The sequence below is a fragment of the Chanodichthys erythropterus genome, chromosome 3 (assembly GCF_024489055.1).
Source record: "Chanodichthys erythropterus isolate Z2021 chromosome 3, ASM2448905v1, whole genome shotgun sequence".
Classification (NCBI taxonomy): Eukaryota; Metazoa; Chordata; class Actinopteri; order Cypriniformes; family Xenocyprididae; genus Chanodichthys; species Chanodichthys erythropterus.
Window position 1 is genome coordinate 61,079,918 of NC_090223.1, and position 26,767 is coordinate 61,106,684.

A 26,767-nucleotide genomic window follows, 5' to 3' on the forward strand; every position below is an offset into this window, starting at 1 on the left:
TATTAGTAAAATTTATGAATAATAATTTAGCCGTAAATAAAATGACCCACATGATGACCTTTCACCTGACGAAGAGGACGGGACGATTCCTCACACTGCATGCGCATTTTTTAATTGCCAGGGGATATTTTCAACACAGCGGCAGCTGGTAAGTGGTGTTTCATTCTCAGCTAAGTGATTTTGATGTTTATTTACTTATTATTATTTTACAAGAACAATGTGATTTGAGAACACGCAGATATGTTGTTTATATTGCTGTGTGTAGTCTGTAGTGTAGAAGTAACGTTAGCGTGCTGTTTGAGGGAGAAAAGTTTCACAGGCATTGAGGGGTCTGGCCTTTTTTATGTTATTTGACTAAACTATTATTATATTACAGTATTTATTTATTTTTTTTAAAACGTAGAGTGCCTTAAAAATAATTATCACAACACTGGTAAGGCTTATTCAGAGTTTCTCATTCTCTGAATTATCATTATAAAATAAAAACAATTCAGAAATGAATTAAAATAGGAAAAGAGGAGAGATTGTCTGACCTTCTTCTGTTGGCCATTGAGAAGAACATTCCAATAAATGACAATGATGTCATTAACATTTTTAGGGACATGTCCAACAGGAAACTTCTATTATAAGTGCCTACAACCACTCATCCTCCACTTATAAGATTAATGCTACACTGTGATTTTTAGTAGCTGCCAACAGAATGAACACACACACACACACATTTTAGTTTCTTTATTTATATTTTTGATTTCTCACTCTTACCCCTGCCATGGCCACCATCATCCTATCCCCCAATTAATGTTTTTTTTAAATCAGATAATAAAACTATATTGTACTGTACGAAACATGGGCCACGTTGATTTTACTATAATGTTTTCTATAGTTTTTACTATAACAGCTGTTCTTAATTATTCTGTAAAACAGAGAAGAAAAAGCCATCAGGTCAGGACAACTTAAGACAACTTAGTTTCTAATCCCAGAGTTATTATTAGGTGGAAAGAAAATATTTTTTTAACTATTAAACTTAAAATTGTCTTTCCCATTCTGTTTCTTTTTCAAAACTGCATCACAGCATTTGCTGCCGTATCAATACATAATCATCCATATCGATACGCGAATCAGCAAGGAATGCATCACAATATATTGCTGTATTGATAATTTGAGCAGCGCTATTTAAAGCCTTGTTCCATGTGCCCCTTTTATACTTTGAGCACCTGCCCCTCCAAAGGTCTCTGCACGGCTCTGAACAGGAGCAATATTGTGAAAGCGCTGAACTGAATAAGTGGTCAAGGCTGCAGTGTTTCAGGCATCGCATTCATCTTGCTCTTGGTGTTTTACTATGATAGTGTTACATGTACGGTGTCCTGTGACCTAGTTTTTCCCCAGTCTGTCTGATTAGTTCATTTGATCCACCTGTGTCTCGTTCATTATCCCATCACCTTGTTTAGTTCCTTTGTTAGTCTCTTGTATTTATACCCTGTGTTTGCCCTCACTCATTGTCCGTTCTCGTTTATGTTTACACGTGTGTATGCTGTCTCACTCTGCTTGGAATTAAAGTATTGTTATATTTGTCATCTTCATCGTCGTTGTGCTTGTCCCTACAACCACACGTAACAGATAGGATCATGTGTGGATTTGTCCTGTGTATGTTGCTGTGTACTTTAGTAAATATGCAGGTCAAGGCAGTTGGTTTAGGTTTTTTGGCATCTCCATGTGGTCCTGTTCAGTATTGTAACTGGACTGGTCTAAAATGTAAACAAGCTCTTTGCTGCTGCACACACTATACACTGTGAATTCTCAAACGTGTTTTGCTGTGATTTTTTTATGGTGCTTTGAAGTACATAAATGTATGTATTATATGAAATCATGGCATTTGGTTATTTGGTGTCCTTTTTTGGAAAGACACATAAATTTACCTTGAAAAAAGCTGAAAAATACAGTTTTGTGAAAATCACACTTCAATCTGATGGTTTACTTTGCTGGATAAAGGCAATGATGGCAAAATGGACATGTTAAACAAGATAAATGGTGTATGCTTAATTTGACCATAAGTGTGCAGTTAATCGCAATTAATTATAATATAATATAATATATATATATATATATATATATATATATATATATATATATATATATATAGGGTAGAAGGGGGCACAAGGCGCCTTTGGTATTATTTTCCTCTAAACCACTAGATGGCACAAAAAATTTCCTAATCATCCCCTTTTCAAAATGCACGTGCAAATTTGTCTGATCCTTGACTTGATCTCGGGCAGCAACGCAAAGTTGATTCTGAGGTAGTTTGATCTAATATTTGATGTTTTTTTTTTAAATGTTGATTTAAGTAGCAAATGAGAATCGATTAAATTAATGTTTGTATTTTCAGACAAAGGTCTTCTTAATGATTTTCAGTTTTGTTCAAGGTAATTCAAGTTTTTCCAATAAGGGAAGAATATGTAAAAGTATGGTATTTGGGGTAAAAATCGCAGCTGCTGTTGGGGCAAAAAGCACAATAATTAACGTGATAAAACATAGTTTGCTGACTTTTCCATTTCTTGACGTGACATGGTTCGAGTGAGATGCCGAATATCATATATCAAATTTGGTTTTCCATATTAGAGATAATACCCATATATATTTAAAAAATATTATATTAATCATATAATAAAATTGTTATTTTTTGTTACTACATTAATTTAATCTGCTTTGACACAATCTGAATTGTAAAAAGTGCTATATAAATAAAGGTGACTTGACTTTACTGCTATAAATCTATAATAAATATTATGGGATCTCCTTCAATGCTTCAATGCAAGTAATTTTGTTTCTGTATTTTTAAAATATATTTTTATATTAACAGAGGCCTATTTTAATGACAGTATATTTATTGAACAGAAATGAATTCTGTTTATAAAAATAAACAGAAAATAGTACAAACTAAGTATTTACTTACCCATTATTAAAAACTTTATTTTAGCTAAAGTATTTGTATGAACACTGTGTTCATTTTACCCCATGTGTGTCCTCACCACCTCATACATTTATAAGATTTTTAAACAAAATTAACCACTTTTATGATTTATTTTCACACAAAATCTGCTGCTCCATCAATGTTCAGTACAAGCATATATATTTTTCCTGTAATCATACACTTTGAGAGTAGTGAAAAGCAATTTTTTTCTTAAGGTGTGCCTTTAGCCCATTGTACCCTATGTGTGTGTGTGTGTGTGTGTGTGTGTGTGTGTGTTTAGACGTACATTTGCGCAGTCCTGCTGTAATCCTGAACTCTCCTCCATGATCCACACTGCAACAAAAACATAGTGTCAGTAAATACACATTTTATCAGTAAACGCGCGCACACACACACACACAGGTTTGGTTTTGTGAATTGTGGGGTCATTCCATAGGCGTAATGGTTTTTATACTGTACAAACCATATTTTCTATCACCCTACACTACCCCTAAACCTACCCATCACAGGAAACTGTGCACACATTTACTTTCTCACAAAAACTCATTCTGTATGATTTATAAGCCTTTTGAAAAGTGGGGACATGGGTAATGTCCTCATAAGTCAACTCTTTTTGTAATACCTATGTCATACCCATGTCATTATACACATGTGTGTCCTGATATGTCACAAAAACATGTACACACACACACACACACACACACACACACACACACAGACACACACAAAGCAACGTACATTATTATCAGTGTAAAATTATATTTGTGTATGACTAACCCCAGCACACACCAGAGAAAACACTTTGCAGGTCCTATGCTGAGAGAGCCTACTAACCTACCGCTTCAGTAAGCTCAATTATATTTTTTTGTCAGTAACGGTAACGCCGTTTTAACGGGAGAAAAAGTAATTTGTTTGATTACTCGTTGCTGAAAAAAGTAACAGCGTTAGTAACGCTGTTTATTTATGACGCGAGTATTCCCATCACTGACCATTATAAAGCTTTTTAAATATAACTCCAATTGTGTTTGCCTGAAAGAAGATACACCGAGGATGGTTTGAAGGGTGAGTAATTCATGGGATAATTTTTTTTTATTTTTGAATGAACTATCCCTTTAATTGACAATAATGACCCTGGAATGAGTTCCTATAATTTTATAATTAATGAGTAACATTAAACAGTCTGTGTAAATACACATTTAAATGCTACTTCAAATGCAGCTTCTGTTCCACCTTTGCAGTGCAGGGCTTTTGTCAATGACACATTTTTAGTGGTAACAGTCTATAGCCTATAGGATTCTGATTAATTTAAGTAATTGGTTAAATTTAAGTATTTAACATAAAACACAACACAGGTAATCATAAAAATTGCACTTATGAAGGTAAAAAAGGCCCCTGGAAATCAATTGCAAGCAGCCCCTTAATGGAAAAGTGAATGTATGACCCTGGCATAGGGTAAGGTCTGGCAGTTGTAGTTTGTACTCCCACCAGGTTCACACATACATATTTTTCCGGTGCCCATATTAACAGGTTAGAACACTTGGATGCGGTCCAGCAATGCATTTCAGGAGCGTTGCATCTGCAGCAGTGCAGCGATCGTTCACGCACAAGTCTATTTTTGCTGTGCTACACGTGCTGACTTAAAGCGACAGTGCTTTGTTCATGATCAAAATGAACACAGATTGATATCAGAATGTAGTAACCTCACCATAAATGCATTTAATTCAATTATACTACTGTTTTTCACAGTCATCTTTTTACTTTAAGCCTGGGGTAAATCAAAGAAAAGCAAAACACTTGCCATGAGTAGCAAAAATATCTAATGTGGTCAAAATTATATTAAAAGGGTTTTTTATGTGAAATGCACTGCACATTTTGTTATATTATGTCAATGCGAGGGCCTTGCATCTCCGCAAAAAGTGATAATCACGTGACAGGCTGGTGTCTGAGAACTACATGAAACAAGGCTGCACAATAAATGTCACTCAGTTAATTATTGAAGTATAGAAACATAAAGTTCTGCATGACCAGTGGGACTTTTTATATAGCCTAAGATTTAAATGCTAAAGAAAAGGCATGGGAGGCGATAGAACGATAGAAAATGTTTGCGATAGAACAATTTAATCTAAGGTAATGTTTTTTTTCCACGTGCTTGAGCATCGTAATATGTAGATCTTTGGCTATATATAATCAATTGAATATTATGTTGTTTATATTTATTGTGTTTAAATATGAACAAGTCCATGACACAGAATCTGCGGATCAGTAGCGCAGTACAAATGCTTAATATGTGAAAGCACAATGGCGCATACTTCTTCTGAAACATACGTATTACAACACACAATGCATACACACTGCAGAACGAAGTACGTGTGAATGTGGCATTAGGTGTAAATTGCAGAAAGGAAAAAATAAACTTGAATGTTTTTGGGGAATAAAAATAGGGATGTTTGATGGTTATCCAATGAGATCAATGATAAATATGAGGTAAAGCTATTTTAAAATCTTCTTAGTTACCAAATTTATAAACTCAGACATTTTTGCTGTGGCTCCTAGGGAGTGACTGGGGGTTCAGTGCCTCAAGTGTACGTAATTTCCTGCAGGTATTAAGAATCAAACCTGAAAACATCGGGGTTACCAGTCGTGCCCTAATGGTGGCAAAGCTGGTGAACAATAGCAGAGACGCCTCAGTAACCCAGTGAGTAGCCAACTGGAATGAGCAATGTCATGTTAGAGTTTTAATGTTTTATATTTTGACCATTTAAAGTCCCTGTAAAGTCAATTCTGAGAATTCTTTCTAAACACTTTATAAATGTTACAAATGTATTGCTGAAACACATTACAAACACTGTAAATTGTGCAATGCTTAATTGTGAAGTTAGAGCGTTAAACAGTTTTTCACCAAGTCTCTGTTCAGGATTTTTTGGGCAGAGCTAAAATGGGGGTCTGATGATGCACTTGGACCCCCCAGCATAGCCCCACCCCTAACACTATATAACTGTCGATGCGTACTGAGCGTGGGTGGCGCTACAGCAGCTCACCCGCTCAATCTCGAGTGTCATTAGTTATACAGCCCTTTGCACATTTAGCTAAATGTAATGCCATCGCAAATGCATATTACATGGTTGTTAAAATATACAATACAGCTCGGCCTCCTTATTTAAATTTCATAAAACGATGATACGAAGGATTCTAAAGTGATCGTTCTACACCAGATATTTTTACAAACTTTCATCAGACAGCTGGGATTCACAGATAATCCGCTGTTTTTGGTGAATGTGACTGAACAGACCTCGGCCCCCCATCCGCCTCGGCCTTCCTACCGTCCCACCGACAACCATAGGCCAACACCCGATGATAGATATGATATGGAGCCGGACAGTCTCTCCCGTCTCGCGGCACAGTCATGTGTCGACTCGACACCAGTCAGCAGATTGTGCCCACCAATGAATGTTGCCGTGTGTGCTTATAAGTAGGTAGTCCACAGTAACTCTACTACATTTGCAACCCTCTAACATGATTCTTTTCATATGCATTCTTTTCAAACATACTGATGCAGCATCAGTATTTTTGACACATTAGACAAGTCAGTTGATAAGATGGCAGCTCTCGCAAGTGGGTGTGGTTTCAGCGCCGACAGCAGACACGCCCCCAGTGTTTGAGAGCAGAGAGCACTGCCTATTTTTTTGAGATTTTGATGACTTATTTTATTTACTTGCCGATATTTTTAATCATTCAAATTTGGCTGGGTGGTTAATAACACATTTTTCTGCCATTTGAGAAACTCAGAACACATACTTTAAAATGACTTTACAGGGACTTTAATACTTTCCTGCTTCAAATGTTTGTAATTTATTTAGGGGTGACCCTGAATAGTTGACGATTCGATGCTTCGATAGGAGGAGCCTGATTCGACTACCAATCTCACAGTCGAATCTTCGCAGAGTTGTTATGATAAGAGATATGGGGGTGCTCAATATCTGATTTTACATAGACCTACCAGTTTTCTCCTAATAAGTTAATATATAGCCTATTATGATAATGCTATAAATAAAACATAAAAAGAATGAATCTTTTATTAAATAATTTTAATGTGCGTGAAAAAATCCAACCACCCCTGTGACCGATTTAAGTTTCACTTCCATGATCCGTGACTGACAGAGGAGCATCTTGGCATCAGGGATTAAATCTTTAACAATGTCTGGGATAAGAATATCTAAAGTGTATAATTGGATGCACTTTGGAATGGTAAAAGATGACCCAAAAAAGTGCGGTGCACTTCTGCTGTCCAGTGTTAACGAGCAGATTAGCTGTCTGTTTGAAAAGACTCAAACGGACACAGGCAGTGAAAGACTGGATTTTTTTCAATCAGGTAGGGGAAAAGTGATTTCAAAACATTTCAGACGGTTCTAATTTGATTTTTGGATGCTGTGAATGTTTAGTTAAAAAGACTGCCACTCCAGTTTAGCATTTATAAACAAAATATTGTCTCTGCAGTTAAAAAAACAAAGTTGACAATTCTGGCTATACTTTCATTATTTTAATAATTTAATCATTTTAATTTATTTATTAGAACGGTATATTCTGTTCTGATTAAATTCTGTAAATTAATTTTTGATTGTTTTTCGGTGCATCAGTGTTGCGCTGTAGAGTTAAAGCTTGTTCGCACAGGCAATTTAGCCGATTTTATTTGAATTGCCGACATGTGAAATGTATATCCATCTGGAGTGTGGCCTTTCTGCAGTTATTTATATAGGCATATATATATTTTATAATCCAAAATGTTTTTTATTCATTTTCTATGTTTGTGTGGTGTTCTGTAGTGGCTGTGAATGTTTATCCACATTGCCTTTCATTTCAGTAAAAAAAAACAAACAAACAAAAAAAACAGTCTGAACATAGCCTTTGATTAGTAAAAAAAGATGTTGAATCGCTTTTGGTCGGAGATCAACATGGTTTCAATGTGAACATTTAGTGAATCTACAGTGAATAGCAGGAGTTCATCAATAATGCTCAATCATCACTCAGTCATTTAAGTCTTATTAGCTTCAAGACTGTTTAGTGTTACTTTTTTACTCTCTGTAGACTGGACTCATATAGACTCAGAGCAAGTGATAATTTAACACTGAGGACTTTACTGTGCTCCTTTACTGCCATGCAATTCTCTAATTTATATTTGTATGTATTATTATTTTATTACATATGTTTATTAGATTTTTTTCACTCTTAATGCTTAACATACTTGAGTTTGTCCAGTCTGTAGTTTGGATTGTTGAGTGTATCAGTGAGTTGCTTCACTCCTGAGTCTCCTGGGTGATTGTAGCTCAGATCCAGCTCTCTCAGGTGTGAGGGGTTTGAACTCAGAGCTGAAGACACATAACCACAGCCTTCCTCTGTCACCATACAGCCAGACAACCTACAAACACACAACAACAATCCACATCACATTAGTTTAGCAGTCAGATGTCACTAGCACAGTCATTTGGGTGGCAGCTGTTATTTTCTGTAGTTTCTGTCACAAAAGTAACAAAAGTGAAGTCAATAGAAACATTTATACTTCAGTAAAGTAGAAATATACTTAAAACAGGAATAAAGTATTTCTACATTGTCACTGGATGCCAGTGGTTGTTTTTAAATGATCTCACTGTCATTTCATAAAAAAATCAGTGTGTGTATTATCAGGAAGAAAGAAATATTCCCCCAAAACATTGGACATTATATCTTGCATTTAAATGGAAAGTAAATAAGGCATTTGATCTCAACCAGACAACAGTGGCACAATACTGCTCCTTTCACTACAAAGAATATAAAAATAACATTTAAAAACAACATTTCTAACTTTGTTACTGAAAAATTATGGTGCTTGCAGATTCTCTCTCACACACACACACACACACACACACACTTTAAAACACAACAATGAAATTAGTTTTCACTTTCAGGCCAAGAAGCTATTAAATCAAAAATGCACTGCCAATCAAAAACTTGCTGTCAACCCCACCCACATGAGGGATTTCTACCAGTATGGCACAGTGAATTATTTTTTCCAATTTCAAAGAGTTTTTTCATTAATATATAATTTATATTTTTTATACGTTTATTGAAAAGTTAAGTTCAAAATATCTGACACAAATCTAATTCCATATTAGTCAAGTAACTGAGTGCAGCTGAGACACCAAGACACCAACTTTACAGGCAGTGTAGGGATGCAGAACATGAACACAGAGCAGAGTATTTGCAGAAAAGGAAACAGGACTGTGCCAAAGATATTGAGACAAAAAAAGAAAAAGAAAATGAAAGACAGAAGAGATCTCAATGCAAGGCACAGAGAGACTGTCAACAAAGATACAAAGACTCAGAACAGAAATAATAATAATCAGGTGTAGTGCTGATGTAAATGTGTGGATCATCCGCCTAACATTGATACCCCAATCAATGACTCCTACTAATCTGACCAAGGCGTAGCATATAAATACTGAATAATAATACTAATAATAATACTAAGGGCCTAAAACAGACCCTTGAGGGACTCCATGGCAGAGTTGGTTTTGAAGAGATCAAAAGTGATTAGTAATCTTAAGAGTGACCCTAGTGTCGGATTGACACAACGTTGAATATGACCGACAGAGAGGGAACTGTCATTTACAGACAGTGCATTTTGAAATTGTTTTCTTGTAGTTTACAATGCTGCTGCTGTCAGACCCAATACAGTTTGTTGCTTCATCTTTCAATATCAGTTTCTTTCCAAACTTTCCATTACATCGTGCCTCATTTACAAAAAAATCTACAGTCAAATGCACCGAACAAACATGTAATCATCTAACACAATCCGGGACGCCATTAAAAATAAACCATCCACTTGTTCCTGATGCTGGGAACCTTGTGAAATCTGTACAAAAATATAAACGAGCTGTTTCCATTACTATACTCTTTCATTTGTCCTGTTATCAGCAGACGTAAATGTGTGGAGTACGTCAGAAACTGAATAGGCATCTGTATAATGTATCAGGTGTAGTTAATGGTGATTGGTTCTGTTTGTTTTTGATGCGACATGACATACTGTAAATTATTCAGGTACTGTGAGAAACTGTTTCAACGGGTGGAGTATACATGAATATTCATAAACTCAGTCTGCAGTGGGCGTGGCATTTTGAACTTCAAACAAATGAATGGAATTGAAATTGTTGTTTCCTATCAGATCTTGTTTTATGGATTATTTCAATCATGTAATAAGGCCGAAGGGACATGCACCCTATAACTGTTTATATTCTCTACATAATTCATCGATTGATTTGCTTTGCATGTGCTTTTACTAACATTAAGGATACAAAAGACCAAGCCAGAGCACAACAAATTGAGCACATATTTCTGTTCCTCTTGATTGTTGTTTGTCTTTTGTTGTAAACTGTGTCCCTTCCTTGTTTTTTATTCTGCACCATAGGGCTGTCATGATAACCGCAATATCTTAATACTGCCCTACTGACAAGACAACCACAGAGGAATGGAAGAACCACAGCAACCACGATATTTGCATGTTCTTTTCTCGTAAGGTTATGCCCTTCTCATCTTTTCACTTCATGTGTCAGCTGGTATACACAGGACACAGAGGTAAGTGAAGGTAATATGGCAGGTTTATTGTAAACAACAGAAGATCAACACGAAGGAGAATCCAGATAAGTAAACATATTGAAAGTCTTTGATAATGTCTTATCTGTATACTGAAGTCTTTCTCTGTGGAGCAGAGCTGAAGAGGCTGATGATGATCACTAGCGAAGGCAGAGGGGAATCCAAGGATCAGGTGAGTATCAACCAGGTAAGGTTGAGAACAGACAGTAAGTGAAGGGTAGAAGCGACATAATTGTGTAAATATATTTTTTTAAACTTACAGAAAACATGAATTGATGCAAGCAAATGGTAATAATCAAAATCTTTAAGTTTCTTGCAAAATCTGGCAAAATCTTTATCGATTTTGAAGAATTTTGAAGATTTTTGGGTATAATATGTCACACTTTATTCTGCTTTCCTCACTTACATAAATGAACTATAGTGTCCTGCACCCTCTAGTAAAAATATATCACAAATGTCTGAATAATTTTTGGTTTGACTGTAAATGCAATTCTCATTATTCTGATTATTCGCTAATAAATAAGGTTATAGCACACTCAGATAGGCATGTAGTATACATGTTACGGGCCACTGTTTTTAACTACTCACATCAAATTTAAGAATAATGTCAAGGAGTTCATTCATGTCTGCTGAATTTATAATTAAAATTAAATTTTTATAAATGAGTCCACTTCCCAAGATTACTGTTATAAACACAAGCCTCATCTGTAAGGAAAAGGAGATGGTTATGTTGTAATTCATATTAATATCTTCAGTATTACTAGTTTCAAATAGAATTATTTCGAAGTGATGGCGTTCTATGTAACACTATCTAGTGTAAGTGATAAACCCCATTTGACATTTGTGCTGGCTACTGTATACAGGCCACCACGGCACCATACAGAATTTGCTGATTTTCTATCAGAGGTAGTACTGGCTGCAGATAAAGTCTAAATTGATGGTGATTTTATTAACTATGTAGATGGTGCAAAAGAAGCAATGGGATTTACATTTACAGACATTCTAAACTCTATTGGAGTTAGACAACACGTGTCAGGACCCACTCATTGTCATAATCATACTTTACATCTAATATTGTCACATGGAGTTGATGTTGATGCCACTGAAATTCTGCAGCAGAGTGATGACTACCATATTTGTAACGGAGTCGGTTTTGCAGCTTTGACTAAATGTAGTATACACGAGTAGATAAAGATCTGAGATAAAGATCTCAATGCAGCTCGCGTGGTCATTGAGCATGCATTTGGCATTCTAAAATCTAAGTTTAGGAGGCTCCATTACCTGCAAATGAGAAACATTTCTAATATCAGCTCAGCAGTCTCAGCCTGCTGCATTTTGCATAATCTTTGTTTAGAGCCCAGTGATCAAGTTGTTGTGGTAGGTGATGGTGTTGATGATGAACCATACCCCCAGCAACCCCACAACACTAATGCATGTCATTATAGAGACCAGATTTGTGGCCAGATCTAACTTGTATGTGTATAGTTAACATACAAAACATAAGATGAAAAGTAAAGATTTGAATGTTCAGAAATATTCAAAAAATGATAAAACAAACAGATTTTGTGTTGAAATAAAGAAATTTGTTTTATTGAACAAAATTAGTTTGTCATTACAAATTTTTATTTGGGGAAAAAAAAACATAGGACATTTTGGGGAAAGGTGTAAATCAAAAGAGAAAACATCTTTAGATTATGATTTTATTGGGGTTCATGTGGGTTCTGTAATAGATGCATAATTTGCTCTTGTCTTTTCCCTATTTTTTTTTAGCTCCTCCACAATTGTTCCCAAGCTGGTCACCATCTTTTTTTCGAAGGACCTTCTCCGCCTCTCCTTGAGTCGCCGCCATTTCTCCAGATCTGGCCTTACCAGGGACTCAAGCACAGCAGTCCTTTTCTCTGCATGCTCTTCGTAAGCGTCCAGGAATTGTAAGGGTTGTGGTCGTCTTTGCCTTCTTGTGATGTTTGCATTTTGTATGGTAGCAGTTCCTGGCTGTTCATCCATACTAGCACCTACCGGCTGGTCTTGAAGAGAAGACGTTGTGGGCCTGCTTGTGGAAGAGGTCTCTTCCAAACCCAGAGGTGTGGAGTGAATGGTGCCAGGTGGTGCAGTACCGATCCCCGATGACCCAGATAACTCATCCATTAGCTGGTGGGGGTGGATGTAAAATGAAAATGACCAATGTTTCAGTCTTGTAACACATGACAATGTTATTTCAGAAACAAAGTAAAGCAGTCTTCAACTTACTGTATAGTACTCCCAGGTGATCTTCCCTTCCCCAGGGGCACGGCGCCTGTCTTTCACTCTCTTATAAGTAGTTAACATGTTTGCTAGTTTTTTTTCGAATTTTCTCACTTGACAAGTTGTAGCCCTTTAGTGAGAATAAGTTTTGTATTTTTTTTATAGAATGCCATTTTGTTCCGAAAATAAAGGTGCTGATGAGTTTTTGTAAGGTCCAGTAGAAATAGTGTCATTGTATGTGTTATTTCTGTAAAATGGAGGGGATAAGGAGAGAAATAGATCAACAAAGAAAATTATGTAATTTAACAACAGTATTGCCATTTATCTTCCTTACAGTATTTGATGCAATACCTTGAGATTCATGCCTGTCTGACTGGAAGGAAGGGGATGAAGGTTGAATGGATGCCGAAGGGTTTCCACACACTGCACCAGGTTGCAGAGTGGAAGGTGGTGGGTCCTTGACAGTGGAGGTAAGTAGTACAGGGGGCCTAGTGGTAGTAATGGGACACTGGCTGGTGGATAGTGGTTTCACAAAAATGTGGTTTAGGGGTGCCGGCGACCTAGTGGAGGTAGTGGGACATGGAATAGGAGGTTGGAGAAGCTTTGCAGCACAAGCTGGGCCACTGATTAGAGCTGTTTGGAGAGAAGATTGTAGATGTGGTCAGTGTCACTCAAGAATTATTTCCTGTATATTCTTGTTCATTAAGTAAATGTGTACCTTTTGTTTCAACAGCTGATACTTTCTCCATGACAGAGGAAATGAACATTTGATCTAGAGGAATAAATGATAAATAAAACAATTGCACAAATCATTGGTGACTTGTCATTATTACACAGTCATGTGGTTTACTTACCATTTTGCATCCCTTCAGCAATGTCCTTGGAAACCGTTAGCATGACAACATTGCCTTTGCTGTCTAACACATTAATGGTTACGTTGTCCATTTTGTTGTGTGTTACACAGGGTAATGCAGGTTCTTTATATATCCTAAGGAACCATGGGACCATAGCCAACACCTGTTCCATTCATTATTACTTATAGTTAGCAACAATTGCAATTACCATTTTAAGTCCACTTTCAGTTTTGGCTCAACATTTGTATCAGTGACTTCCGTTGTTTTCATGATGGAGGAACATAGTGTATTATGTATCATTTGTATAGGAGCATACATTTATGACCACATTAGATTGTATGTTTTTAAGATTAACATTTTAGTTATTAAAAATGCTCATTTGAATAGGTTATGCTGCTGAATACTGTAAAAGGTCTATATAAAAAAGAAAGTCATGCAAAATAAACATACACAAACTTTATATTAACAATAAAGTAAATACAGTAAAACAATATTTAATAAATATGATTTATAAGATGAATACGACATAAAAACGTATTGAACTGTTTTAAAAGTCCATATGAGAATTTCTGAAACTGAAGTCGTCGCAATAAACTTGAAACGCACTTCATCGGTGTCATCAGTGAATCCAGCCAATCGTGGACCAGTTGTGTCGTCATCAGAACCTGTGCAGCCGCTCTTCAGAAGCTGCGCTGGCTGAGTTCTCCGGCTACTCTCGAATCGCTCTCGCGGTACTTTGATGGCACACGTCACAGTCACGTGGCATCAGCGCTGTATCAAGTCGGACAAAATTTCTAACCGGCATGCACTGCTTCAAGTCAGCCGACGATCGGTCTTTGTGGCGCTGCATCAAGTCGAACAAGCCTTATATATTTGAATCACTTTTTCATCCTGGCCCGCGTTAGACGACGTCATCGCGGATGACGTCATTACGTTGAAGCGTAAAAGAACCGGTGAACCGTTTTTTTCAACTGGTTTATTGAATCGAACTGTCCGAAAGAACCGGTTCGTGGAAAAGAACCGAACTTCCCATCACTAATTTATTAGTAGTATTATTTCAGTTTAAGAAGGAGAGACAGATTAAATGTTTAACATGGTTATCATGTATACCATGATTAAACAACATATGAAAAAGAAACACGACTAGCAAATGAATCATGATTTATATGCTATTTGGAAAAATCAGCCAAACTTACCGTGTTTTTACTGAGGTTGTTCAGTGATGGGTAGGATGGGAGAACTGGTGGTGGACTGGATGGGAGGACTGGTGGTGGTGGGCTGCTGGTTAGTACAATCTAAATGGTACAAAAAGAGAAATGTATTCTCTTTTTTTTGCAGGTCTTGGTGGCCACACCAATTGCTGCTTTGCAACCTACACATGTTGTTATTGTTGACCCTCTTGGCATCTTAAAACTAGAATAAAAAACAATAAAGATTTAATAACCAAAGAGACAAAGTATCTGCCTTATTAGGTGTTACATTATAAATGTTTGTAATTTGGCCTATTTCAGCATTATCAGTAGGCAGGTGTCAGATATCAACACTTCATGTGTGTTTTACATTTTTAAACACGATACAGCACGAGATATCGTTAATGTCGATGTAGTTTATTTTAAATGACAATAAATTTCTGCCCTTGAGCCGTGTATGTAGTTTGTAGTATGAGTGAATGGTGGGAGAGCAATTTACCGCGGCCATTAATAATAGACGTATGAAATTATCCAGACACGGAAAAATATCTATATATGACTTTTAGTCCATATCGCACAGCCCAACTACAGATTCTATGCAACAATTACCTATACTCCATAATTTCATATAGCTCCAAGTTGATCTCTGTTTTCATCTAGGCATTGTATTTTTGTGTGAATGATTTTACCACTTTTCTTACTGTAGCTCCTAAAGTTTTCAATTTATCATATTATTCTGACCTCGATTAGCATATTGCCACCAACTGCAGCTAATGTTAAATGCGGTGGCTAATATAATTCCCAATAAACCCCTATGTCATTGGACACATCCCTATAAATTTATGGTGATAAATAATTAACGAATGATGGTGTAGATGGCACTAACTATATTTTTTATTCAGGTTCCGCTAATATATGTATATATCACTATGTATAAGCCTATTCATTACCTACCTTTGAGGATGTACAAGTTTAAATGGTGGGTGGCTGAAAGAGCGAACACGACCCCCTCAATCTCTTGTCAATCTGCTTGACCTCTCGCAGCTACGTTACCCACATGTAAAAACGTGATGCCACTTATGTATTTTGTTCGGGTCTGTTTGACCCGTTTTCATTTTTTTTCAAAAGAAAAATAATATGATTAATTATTTGTTAAAACTCAGACACTTTGGCCTTGGCTCATTTTCTAAATTTATTTAATAATTTAATTATTATAAAGGTACAGTACATTGAACTGTATAATTGCACAATTTTCATTTGGAGTGTTGCAGTTTTGCACCTTGATACTTCTTCCCTGCTATACCTCTAGTCTATTATGGTCTTAGACCTTGTAATTGACATGCAATTAGTATGCCTTTTCCACTACTGAAATAATGTTATTTACCTTGTACTCATCCAGGAGCGCATCAACCAGGTATATGGCATCCTCGGGGTCAAGATTATTCATTTTTCCACGCTTCCTTTTCCTCCTTGTTTAACTTTTCCTGCTTTTCCTTTTTCGTGGGGCCTTTATGCGCCAAATCCCGTCAATGAGCTCGCACCAGACAGGAAGTTAAATGCACTGAGGTTCCGGTAGATGTCAACATTAAAACCACTGATCGTAACTTATCAACATTAGTTTCACCCGTTGCCACGGATTGATGTGTTGATCAGCAAATCAACCTCAGACGCAACGCATACAGTAGACAGGGGTTTGATCCGTCAGATGGAGCGAAATTGTAAGGAAGAGTATGTGGAATCTGGGGCCACAGCTATGTTTAGGCGATAGTAGCGCCCATAACAACCAAAACGTAGCAGTTTCACATTATTCTGGTGAGATCTGAAAAATCTTTGCAACAACGCACAAGCGAGTGATTATGTACATTCACTGAATGAATATTATGAAAATAAAATATATATTTTTTGCTTAGAATGTAATCAAACCTTATTTTGATGCAGAAAATAAAAATATTGTTCACAGCAACCAAAACGTAGCGGTTTCACATTATTCTGGCGAGATCAGAAAAATCTTTGCAACAACGCGCAAGCGAGTGATTATGTACATTCACTGAGTTAATATTATGAAAATAGAATATATATTTCTCGCTAAAAATGTAATCAAACCTTATTTTTATGCAGAAACTCAAAATATTGTCCATAGCAACCAAAACGTAGCAGTTTCACATTATTCTGGCGAGATCAGATAAATCTTTGCAACAACGCGCAAGCGAGTGATTATGTACATTCACTGAGTGAACATTATGAACATAAAATATATATTTCGCGCTAAAAATGTAATCAAAACTTATTTTTATGCAGAAACTAACTCAAAATATTGTTTTTTTCACTAAAAAGTAGAGAAATGTCCGCCATGTTTTTTGTTCTCACGGCCAGGCTCTCTAAAGTCACGTGACTTTAGACGCAAAACAATAGGCAAAAAAAAAATGTAACAGTCATACAATTTAAGGGCCATTATTGTAACCCCTCTATGTTTTGCACTTTGGACCAACGTAGTCAGGATACGTTTTCATATGAGACTGGGTTGGTCAAGGGGCTGGTGAGGTCCGAATAATTAGGTACAAACCTTCTATAATATCCCGCCAGTCCCAAGAACTGTCTCACCTCCTTTTTGGTCTTGGGACGCGGACAGGTCGCAACTGCTGCTGTCTGTCCCTGTCCATGTCCCAAGTGGAAACCCAGTTTTTACTTCCACCCGCCCAATTGCACACTTCTTCGGGTTGGCCGTGAGTCCAGCTCCTCTCAGCGATCTCAACACGGCCCTCAAATGCTGCATATGCCGCTGCCAGTCATTACTAAATATAATTATATCATCAAGATAGGCAGCAGCATACGCAGCAGCATCCTATCCATGAGACGCTGAAAGGTAGCCAGAGCCCTAAACAGCCCGAACGGAAGGGTGACAAATTGGTGTAATCCAAACGGCGTGGTGAAAGCTGTTTTTTCCTTAGATAATGGAAACAAGGGTATCTGCCAATAACCCTTTGTTAAGTCCAGTGTCGAATAAAAGCGAGCCGTACCGAGCCGATCAAGCAGTTCATCCACCCATGGCATTGGATATGCGCCGAATTTTGACACAGCATTGACCTTACGGTAATCCACACAGAACTGAACCGAGCCGTCCGTTTTCGGAACTAAAACTATCAGGCTCGCCCAGTTACTGTTGGATTCTTCTATTACTCCCATGTCAAGCATTGCCGCTAATTCTACCTGAACCACTTTTTTTTGTGTTCAGGCAAACGATGTGGTCGGCTGCGAACTACCACGCCCGGCTCTGTCTCAATGTGGTGCTGAATTAGATTAGTACGGCCAGGTAGGGGCGAGAACACGTCCGCAAATTCTGCTTGTAATTTAGTGAGATCAGTGAGCTGGGAGGGTGAGAGGTGATCTCCTCCTGGAGCCAGCGCGAGAGATTGTGTTTTGACATTCACCTCTGGCGCCAGCATCACTGTCTCCGCCTCATTCCATTTTTTAAGGAGATTGAGGTGATATATCTGACGTGCCCCTCTCCTATCTGACCGTATTACTTCATAATCGAGATCTCCAATTTGCCGTGTGACCTCAAACGGTCCTTGCCACTTTGCAAGTAATTTTGAGCTTGACGTGGGGAGCAATACAAGCACTTTATCTCCCGGTGAGCTTGTAACAAATTCTCCATTGATAGCTGCCCCAAAGTGTGTAGTTTTGTTCTCAAGTCCATTACATACTGAATTTCGTTTTTACTCTGAGATGGTCCGTCCTCCCAAGTTTCCCTTAGAACATCCAGTACCCCGTGGGGCTGGCGTCTGTAGAGAAGCTCAAAGGGGGAAAACCCCGTGGAGGCTTGCGGGACCTCTCGCACAGCGAACAACAGGGGTTCTAACCATTTGTCCCAATTTTTGGCGTCTTCTTGAACGAATTTACGAATCATGGTTTTAAGTGTGTGATTAAAACGTTCAACCAGCCCTGAATTAGTGCAGCAATGCGGCGTGGCATGGAGTCGATCAGTCTGTGGCACTGCTCAGGTGTTATGAGAGCCCAGGTTGCTCTGATAGTGGCCTTCAGCTCTTCTGCATTGTTGGGTCTGGCATATCGCATCTTCCTCTTCACAAAACCCCATAGATTTTTTTATGGGGTTAAAATCAGGCGAGTTTGCTGGCCAATTTAGAACAGGGATACCATGGTCCTTAAACCAGCTACTGGTAGCTTTGGCACTGTGAGCAGGTGCCAAGTCCTGTTGGAAAATGAAATCTGCATCTCCATAAAGTTGGTCAGCAGCAGGAAGCATGAAGTGCTCTAAAACTTCCTGGTATACGGCTGCGTTGACCTTGGACCTCAGAAAACAGAGTGGAACAACACCAGCAGATGACATGGCACCCCAAACCATCACTGACTGTAGAAACTTTACTCTGGACCTCAAGCAACACGGATTGTGTGCCTCTCCTCTCTTCCTCCAGACTCTGGGACCCTGATTCCCAAAGGAAATGCAAAATTTACTTTCATCAGAGAACATAACTTTGGACCACTCAGCAGCAGTCCAGTCCTTTTTGTCTTTAGCCCAGGCGAGACGCTTCTAACGCTGTCTGTTGTTCAAGAGTGGCTTGACACAAGGAATGCGACAGCTGAAATCCATGTCTTGCATACGTCTGTGCGTAGTGGTTCTTGAAGCACTGACTCCAGCTGCAGTCCACTCTTTGTGAATCTCCCCCACATTTTTGAATGGGTTTTGTTTCACAATCCTCTCCAGGGTGAGGTTATCCCTATTGCTTGTACACTTTTTTTTTTTACCACATCTTTTCCTTCCCTTCAGCCAGCCTCATGCAGACGGCTCACGCCAGCCGCATGACAAAAATTACATACGTCAAATTCACAAACGAGGACGGCCGAAGTATACCCAGGCTTCAGTGATCACAAAAATTCAGCTGCAGGCTGCCACTGTTCAGAGAGCAAAGCTAGTCCACAGTCTAGTAAACGTTTCTTTGTTGTGCTGACTGAAAACACATGAGAAACATCATGTGACTGGAGAGACTTGGACATTGCAGTGCTGAATATTGAACAGTCCACGCATGTGGATTTGGATTAAACAGGTAATCGCTTTGATGCCGTGCCTGAACACCTTTTATCCCTTCACAGTGGCGTATAGCAGATGGGCGCACAGGGCTGTTAATTATTATCATTATGCCACTTTTATTATTAAATTAATATCCCAATTCATTTAACCGACCCACTGCGAGCATAATAAAAGAGTAGTTAGATGGCATACTCCTCATTTAAAGAAACAACTTGTTTAACATTATAACACTCTATCGTCCCGCCAGCGGACTACTGGGTCATTAAAGGGTTAAACTTGTTTGCTTAAATTTTTGTGAATAATTTGCTGATGCAGGTACAAAAAGACGTTTTGTAACTGCAAAAAAATAAATAAATAAAACTTGTCATCCATGGTGCCAACTCTAGCTGGAGAGGAGAGATTTGGCTGTGGCTAACTTACACAGAAGAGATTTTTTTTTGTTCAGCACATAAAAATTAACTACTTCATTTCAGACTGCAGTGATGTGGTTTCTCCACTGCATGGATCTTCATGTGTATTTTCAGGTGACTTTTAATAGTGAAACTCTTTCCTCACTGATCACTCGTGTGTGGCTTCTCTGTGCTGTGGATCTTCTCATGTGTTTTCAGATATGATGACTGACTGAATCTCTTGTCACACTGTGAACACTTGTAAGGTTTTTCTCCAGTGTGAATTCTCTGGTGCTTTTTTAAATGGCTCCATGTAGTAAAAGTCTTCTCACACTCAAAGCACATGTACTCTCTCACACCAGTATGAATTTTCTCATGTTCTTGTAAACTACACAGCTGTGAAAAACTCTTTCCACACACAGAACATGAATGTGGCTTCTCCTTTGTATGAACTGTCAGGTGTCTCTTCAGGTCTGATGACCTTAGAAATGTTTTGTCACATTGATCCCATGTGAACGGTCTCTCTCCAGTGTGAACTTTCATATGACTCTTAAGACCTCCTTTTCGTGTGAAACTCTTCCCACATTGATCACATGTGAACGGCTTCTCTCCAGTGTGGATCCTCATGTGTTCCTTAAAATCTCCTTGTCGTGTGAAACTCTTCCCACACTGATCACATGTGAACGGCTTCTCTCCAGTATGAACTCTCATACGAATCTTAAGATGTTGTTTGGTTGACAAACTCTTTCCACACTGAGTGCAGATTGTAGATTTCTTGTCTCTTTTCTTTAGAAATGTCCTTTTAGTCTTTGAGCGACTCAAAGGTTTTTCTCCAGGTTTGACATGATGTTCCTCCTCCACTTCACTCAGTTCTTCACTCTCCTCCTTCACTTCCATCAGCTCTGAAATGAAAGAGAAAAAAGTAATTTTATTTTCAATAAATCAAAATAATTTAAAGGGAGAAATATGAATTTAAATGTCATAAAATTGAGACTTGTTGTGATAGACAACTGCTACAAAACATGATCATTTTGATGCATTTGCATAAATTAGTTGCATATGTCCCTGAAGCTTTAACATTAATCTTCCGATCATAAAGGACCAGATGTCGTTCCAGCGACAAAATCCAGTGGTCTGGTGAAGGTATAATGTGTGTACGTCTTTTCAGCGCTCCTGTGAAGTTCACTTAATTTTAGACTTTAGTCTCAATTTTACTTTAGCTGCTCGTTTAATCTGACATTGCATAATTTTGACATACATACATCATACAGTGTATTGTTGGCTATTTCTACAAATATATCCGTGCGACTTATGACTGGTTTTGTGGTTTGGGGTCACATTTAATGGAAACACTGAATTTTAAAGTTGTCTTAGGGGTGTGGAACGGCATGAGGGTAAGTAATAAATGACAGAATTTAGATTTTTGGGTGAACTAACCCTTTAATTACAAGTAACCAGCCCTAAATCAAACCCTAACCCTTGCTCTACAGTAAGTCCACTTAAATTAAACGACTGAGTGAATTCAGACACTGAGTGCGCCAGAAGGGCTGCTGATTTCAGAGTTTGTGCTGCTGTTTATTAATCATTTGATTCATTCAGCATCTGCAAACCTTAATTAAACCATTTCATGATCAAGGAATTTATACCTGAATGATATTATACTGGAATGAATGGATTCTGTAATATTATCTGTAAGATTATACTTCTGTATATTGTCTATTTCTGTAGAGCTGAACATTTTAATAATGATAAAATGACTGAGTTCAGCTGTGAGAATAAAACCAACCTGTTTGTTCCTCAGTTTCTTCATGTTTCACACTGAAAGCTTCTTCAATCTTTATTTCTTCAGTTTCCTCTTTATTAAACTCAATCTTCTTGTCTTCAGTCTCCTCTTTAATAAACGCCATCTTTAAGAAGAGAATAATTAAGTTAAAAGTCTTCAATGACCTGTTGGACAAAAAAAAAACCACTCAAAACTAATGCTACAAATGAATAAACTTCATATTTAGATATTTATGATCTACATTTTAGTATGTAAAGAATTACATACTAGTACTCTCTCTTTCTAATCAACAATTTATTTATTTTTTGTTATTCTGTGGCTCTCACTAGTAGGCAACATAGTACGACAGCTTTCATTTCTTCATGGTATCTAGATGATACATAATTTGGTTTAAGTTAACTGGACAAATGATGTAGAAGGACTTTTAAAAAGAAGATTTATCTTTTAAAAAAATATTTATATTGGATTTATAATAATAAAAACCAACACAAACACTATAGGCAATGCAAGGCAAGTTTATTTATATAGCATATTTCATGTAATTCAAAGTGCTTTACATAAAGTAAAAGAAAACAATAATAAACAAATAATCACAGTCATAAAACAAGGAACTTTGAAAATGATTTAAAAATTGATTTGAGAAGTTTAAAATGAATTTAAAACAGTTAAGAACAGAAAATGATTATACAGTACATAAAATATAGTGCAATCAGTTAAGGCATTGCACAGTGTTCATTCAGTAAATATGCAGCTAAACACATGACTTTTGAGTCTGCATTTAAAAGTGATTAATGTTTTAACACATCTGATCTCTTCTGGAAGCTGGTTCCAACTGCGGGTGGGACAAAGCTAAAAGTGGACTTCCCTTATTTTGTGTGAACCCTTGGTATTTCTAACTGACTCGATCCTAATTATCTGAGTGGTCTGTTAGGTTTATATTCAGTGAACATATCTGCAATGTATTGAGGTCCTAGGCCATTGAGTGATTTATAAATGAGTACAAGTACTTAAAATCAATCTTAAATGTAAATGGAAACCACTGTTGGTTAGGACCTGAGTTCTGGTATGATATGCTCAGATTTTCTGGTTCTAGTCAGAATCCTATAGCAGCAGTGTTCTGGATGAGCTGCAGCTGTCTAATGACATGACTACTGAAACTAAGGTCTGTCTCCAGAATCACACCAAGATTCTTGATTTTAATTGTTAGACCCCTCGAGTCACGGTATGCGTTCACCTTCAGAACTTCATATTTGTTTCTAAATGCAATGACTTCAGTTTTCTCCTTGTTTGACTGAAGAAAGTTTGGGCACATCCAACTGTTAATTTCATCAATGACTTGGCAGAGGGAGTCAAATGGGGCTGTAGTCATTTGGCGATAAGGCTAGGTAAATCTGGGTGTCATCAGCATAGCTGTGATAGGCAATTTGTTTCTTTCTCATTATTTGACTTAGTAGTATAGGGACCCCCAAGAACTTTCTCCTGGTACATTGTTTACATTTAAAAAAATAATAAAAATAAATAAATAATAAAAATAAATCAGTTTAAATTGTCTCTGGTTTTCTTTTCAGAGAAATATGTGTGTAGACCAGTAATAATGTTATATGATCAACAATAATGAGAGAAGGACAACATAACGATCTTTGAGTTTAAAAATATGTATATTTATTAAAAATCTTCTTCATCATCGGCAAAATACTGCAGAGAGGGGGGGAAATGAACATTACCAAAACAGTGACAGCTGCAAATGAGTTTAAATGCTACATCTAATACTCCCATTACATCTTCTAGATCCTCCGAAGGAGATAAAATGGGAAGAGGTGGAGGAGGGGGGAACAGAGGAGGAAGATTGGGGCCCTGCTGGATCCACTCGTCAGCGGAGGAGGTGTGCTCCCTGTCCTGCAGAACAACACAACTCAACACACTGTCAAACTGCACATCATATAATAGTCGCAGTGTAAATGCTTGTGTTTACTTACACTACTGAACCCAGGGCTGTCCACGCCACTGTCCGGCAAATGCATCTCTGTGGATGTAATTATTTTAAAAATAGAGTTCTTATTTACAACTAACTACAGGTGTGAACATTTGAAAGTAAATTATGACCTAATGAATGCAAGTGGGGAAAAAAATTATTCACTGGGGTATAAAGTTTGTTTATTGTTGAATCATGTTAACATGTAAATGAAGAACTGTAGTTATGGATATCCGTTTGGCCTTCAGACTCTCTGATGTACCAACACTACAAGAGATTCTTGGAAACTTTACAACTGGTTTGATCCATCATCCTATACGCTCCTCTCCAGCAGACAGCAAAGGTCTAAAAGTACCATTTTTTTTAAATATGTCTCTCTCTTTCTCCTTCATTAGCAATTACAAATATTTAAAAACGCATGCATTCATGTGCATCTTTAGTTGATGATTTGAATGAATAAGTAACAAATGAGGCAGCAAATGAATGTATCACAGTCCATGCAATTATTACTCTTACTGTTGTCAAACTGAAATAACATCAGTAAGAAATTATGTTTACCTGTCGTGTCATCCATCTGGTGTGGGCGTGACTTCACTTCCACGAGAGACAGGACCTACGTAAACAAACACTTCCGCGTCCTTAATCAGAAGGTAATGCGACAGCCTGCTGAGCTACATAGCTCAAGCTCATTCACGGTGGCAACTCATGCTGCGAAACTAACCCTGGTCCGGAGCAGGCTAACTGTCAGGCTAAAAAAGCTGAGCTCCTTTAACACTGACCAATAGGAACGCATTGATATCGCTGCGCTGACTCTCTCATTTGCAATTATTTGACGTTATCAGTCCAAAAATAAAAGTATACAAAAAGTGCAACTTAACTAAATCAAAATACAGGCTAAAGCCAACTGTATTTTATGTATTGTGCCCAAGATTTAATGACTTTGTTTTTTTTTTTTTTGTAAATTTAAATTTAAAATCACTAAATTAAAAATGAAAATAAATACTATAAAACGGACTATATTTTATATGATAAGAGGAATGCCATATGTTGTCAATCATTGCATACTCACTAAATTAAGTAGTTTAATCCATTTTTATTAGTTTTTTTATTTTTTATTTTTTTTCAATTCCCTAACAATAAATAGGTCATACCAGTGACGTCAGCTAAAAGCTTCATATGAAATCGTGAGTTAATTGAGAATTTCTGATAATTGAAAAGAAACAGTGGAGTTAACATGGACTTTTTTCATGGATCTTTAGAAAATAGGAAGGAGGAAGTCAAGTGATGTCATCAGTTTTTTGTTTGTTTTTTTCAAACGGTAACACCAGTGACAAATCCTGGGGACCACTGTTTTCACTATATTCACAACTGTTCATTCTCCCATTCTAGGTGTGCTGATCACGTGACTGGTCAGATCAAAGAATGATTGCTCAATCTATGTGTATGCTGCATTATTTTCAGCCAAATGGACTAAATGGATGTGTTGTCTTTGGCCAAAACTGCAGTGAAATAATGGTATTCAGTGCTCTATAAAACTTTTTATATCATTATTTTTACACATTACTAAACAGAAGTTGATTACTTAACAGTAAAGAAAGGAAGCACGCATGCTGAGATGCATTAAAAGCAAATGACCCACTTTATTTCGTATTTACAGTATGCAATGCAACACTCTTTCTTTGTTTTATTTTTGATACAGTATTTACATTCATGCATTGGGGAAATGTATGTGTGTGACAAGGAGATGTTGAAAAGAAGGGCTACATGATGCCAGCTCTGTGCCAAGTCAGTCATCAAGCCAAGAAAGATCCCACCCTTTTCCTCGGAATGATGATCTGCGAACCCTGTAATCCCACAGGAGCTCCTCACTGATGGCAATGTCTCGCAGAGCGAAGAAGAGAACGCATTCCCTGGGACCATCCAGAAATTTTAAAGAAACTCTGAGGCCGCACATTGTTTTTGTTGCGGGAATGGTTCATCCTCCTCCCATAAGTCTCCTGGTCTGGGTGGCAGTCACAGGGGAACTTCTGGGCAGCGATGCAGAGAGGCTTGCCACCCTTGCCCTTAAAGAAAAACAGGTATGACGGCTCCCCGGTGAGGGTCTCCAGCCTCCGCTCCCCTTCCTTCTTGGAGACCACTTCACCGCGGTAGTCACACACTACCTGGATCCTCTTGAACTCCATGGTGGCACTGACCCCTGCACAAAGGTAAATGAACTTGCTAATGAGCAAACTGCTTCACTCTTTACAAAATTAAAATAATATTCCAGTTGTATTCAAAAAGTGGGAAGTCAAAACTGACACACCTTTACCTTTCCACTCAAAGCTCTTAATGGACAGCCCTTTTCATTTCTGCTGGACCACGGAGGCAATGATCACAGGATCATTCTCTGCAGCCAATGACTCCTGGCAGGGCACCCATGCCAGCAGAACACTGTCCACGGAGGGCATGTTGGAAGTCCACGCATTCTCCTTGGCAATGGCACACTGGATGTGAGATGCCAGGGGTTTTTGGCTGGTCCTGCCAGTTGACTACTCTGTGGAACAGGACTTGGGGGAGTTTTAACCAAACATAGCTCACTTAAAGTTGACCTAATGTGATTGGCACCGTTGTAAATGTCACGGGATGCACAGAGACAAGAGAGTAAGATCCATGTGCAGCTTAGTTTATTAAAGGGTAATCCAAAACGTAATCCAAACA

General features: G+C 37.7%; 1 protein-coding gene and 1 pseudogene across 1 annotated transcript; one reads left to right on the forward strand and one right to left on the reverse strand.

Annotated features, from left to right (window-relative positions):
- LOC137005151 (uncharacterized) overlaps window positions 1-26,767 on the forward strand; it is a 1,346,463-nt pseudogene that overhangs the window by 1,293,505 nt on the left and 26,191 nt on the right.
- Window positions 20,475-26,250, reverse strand: LOC137014158 (zinc finger protein 501-like). The gene is made up of 5 exons (XM_067378337.1): window positions 26,020-26,250; window positions 23,875-23,991; window positions 22,130-22,219; window positions 20,870-21,197; window positions 20,475-20,785 (listed from the first exon to the last, which is right to left on the reverse strand). The coding sequence occupies exons 1-5, from the start codon at window positions 26,248-26,250 to the stop codon at window positions 20,475-20,477; spliced, it is 1,077 nt and encodes a 358-aa protein (XP_067234438.1).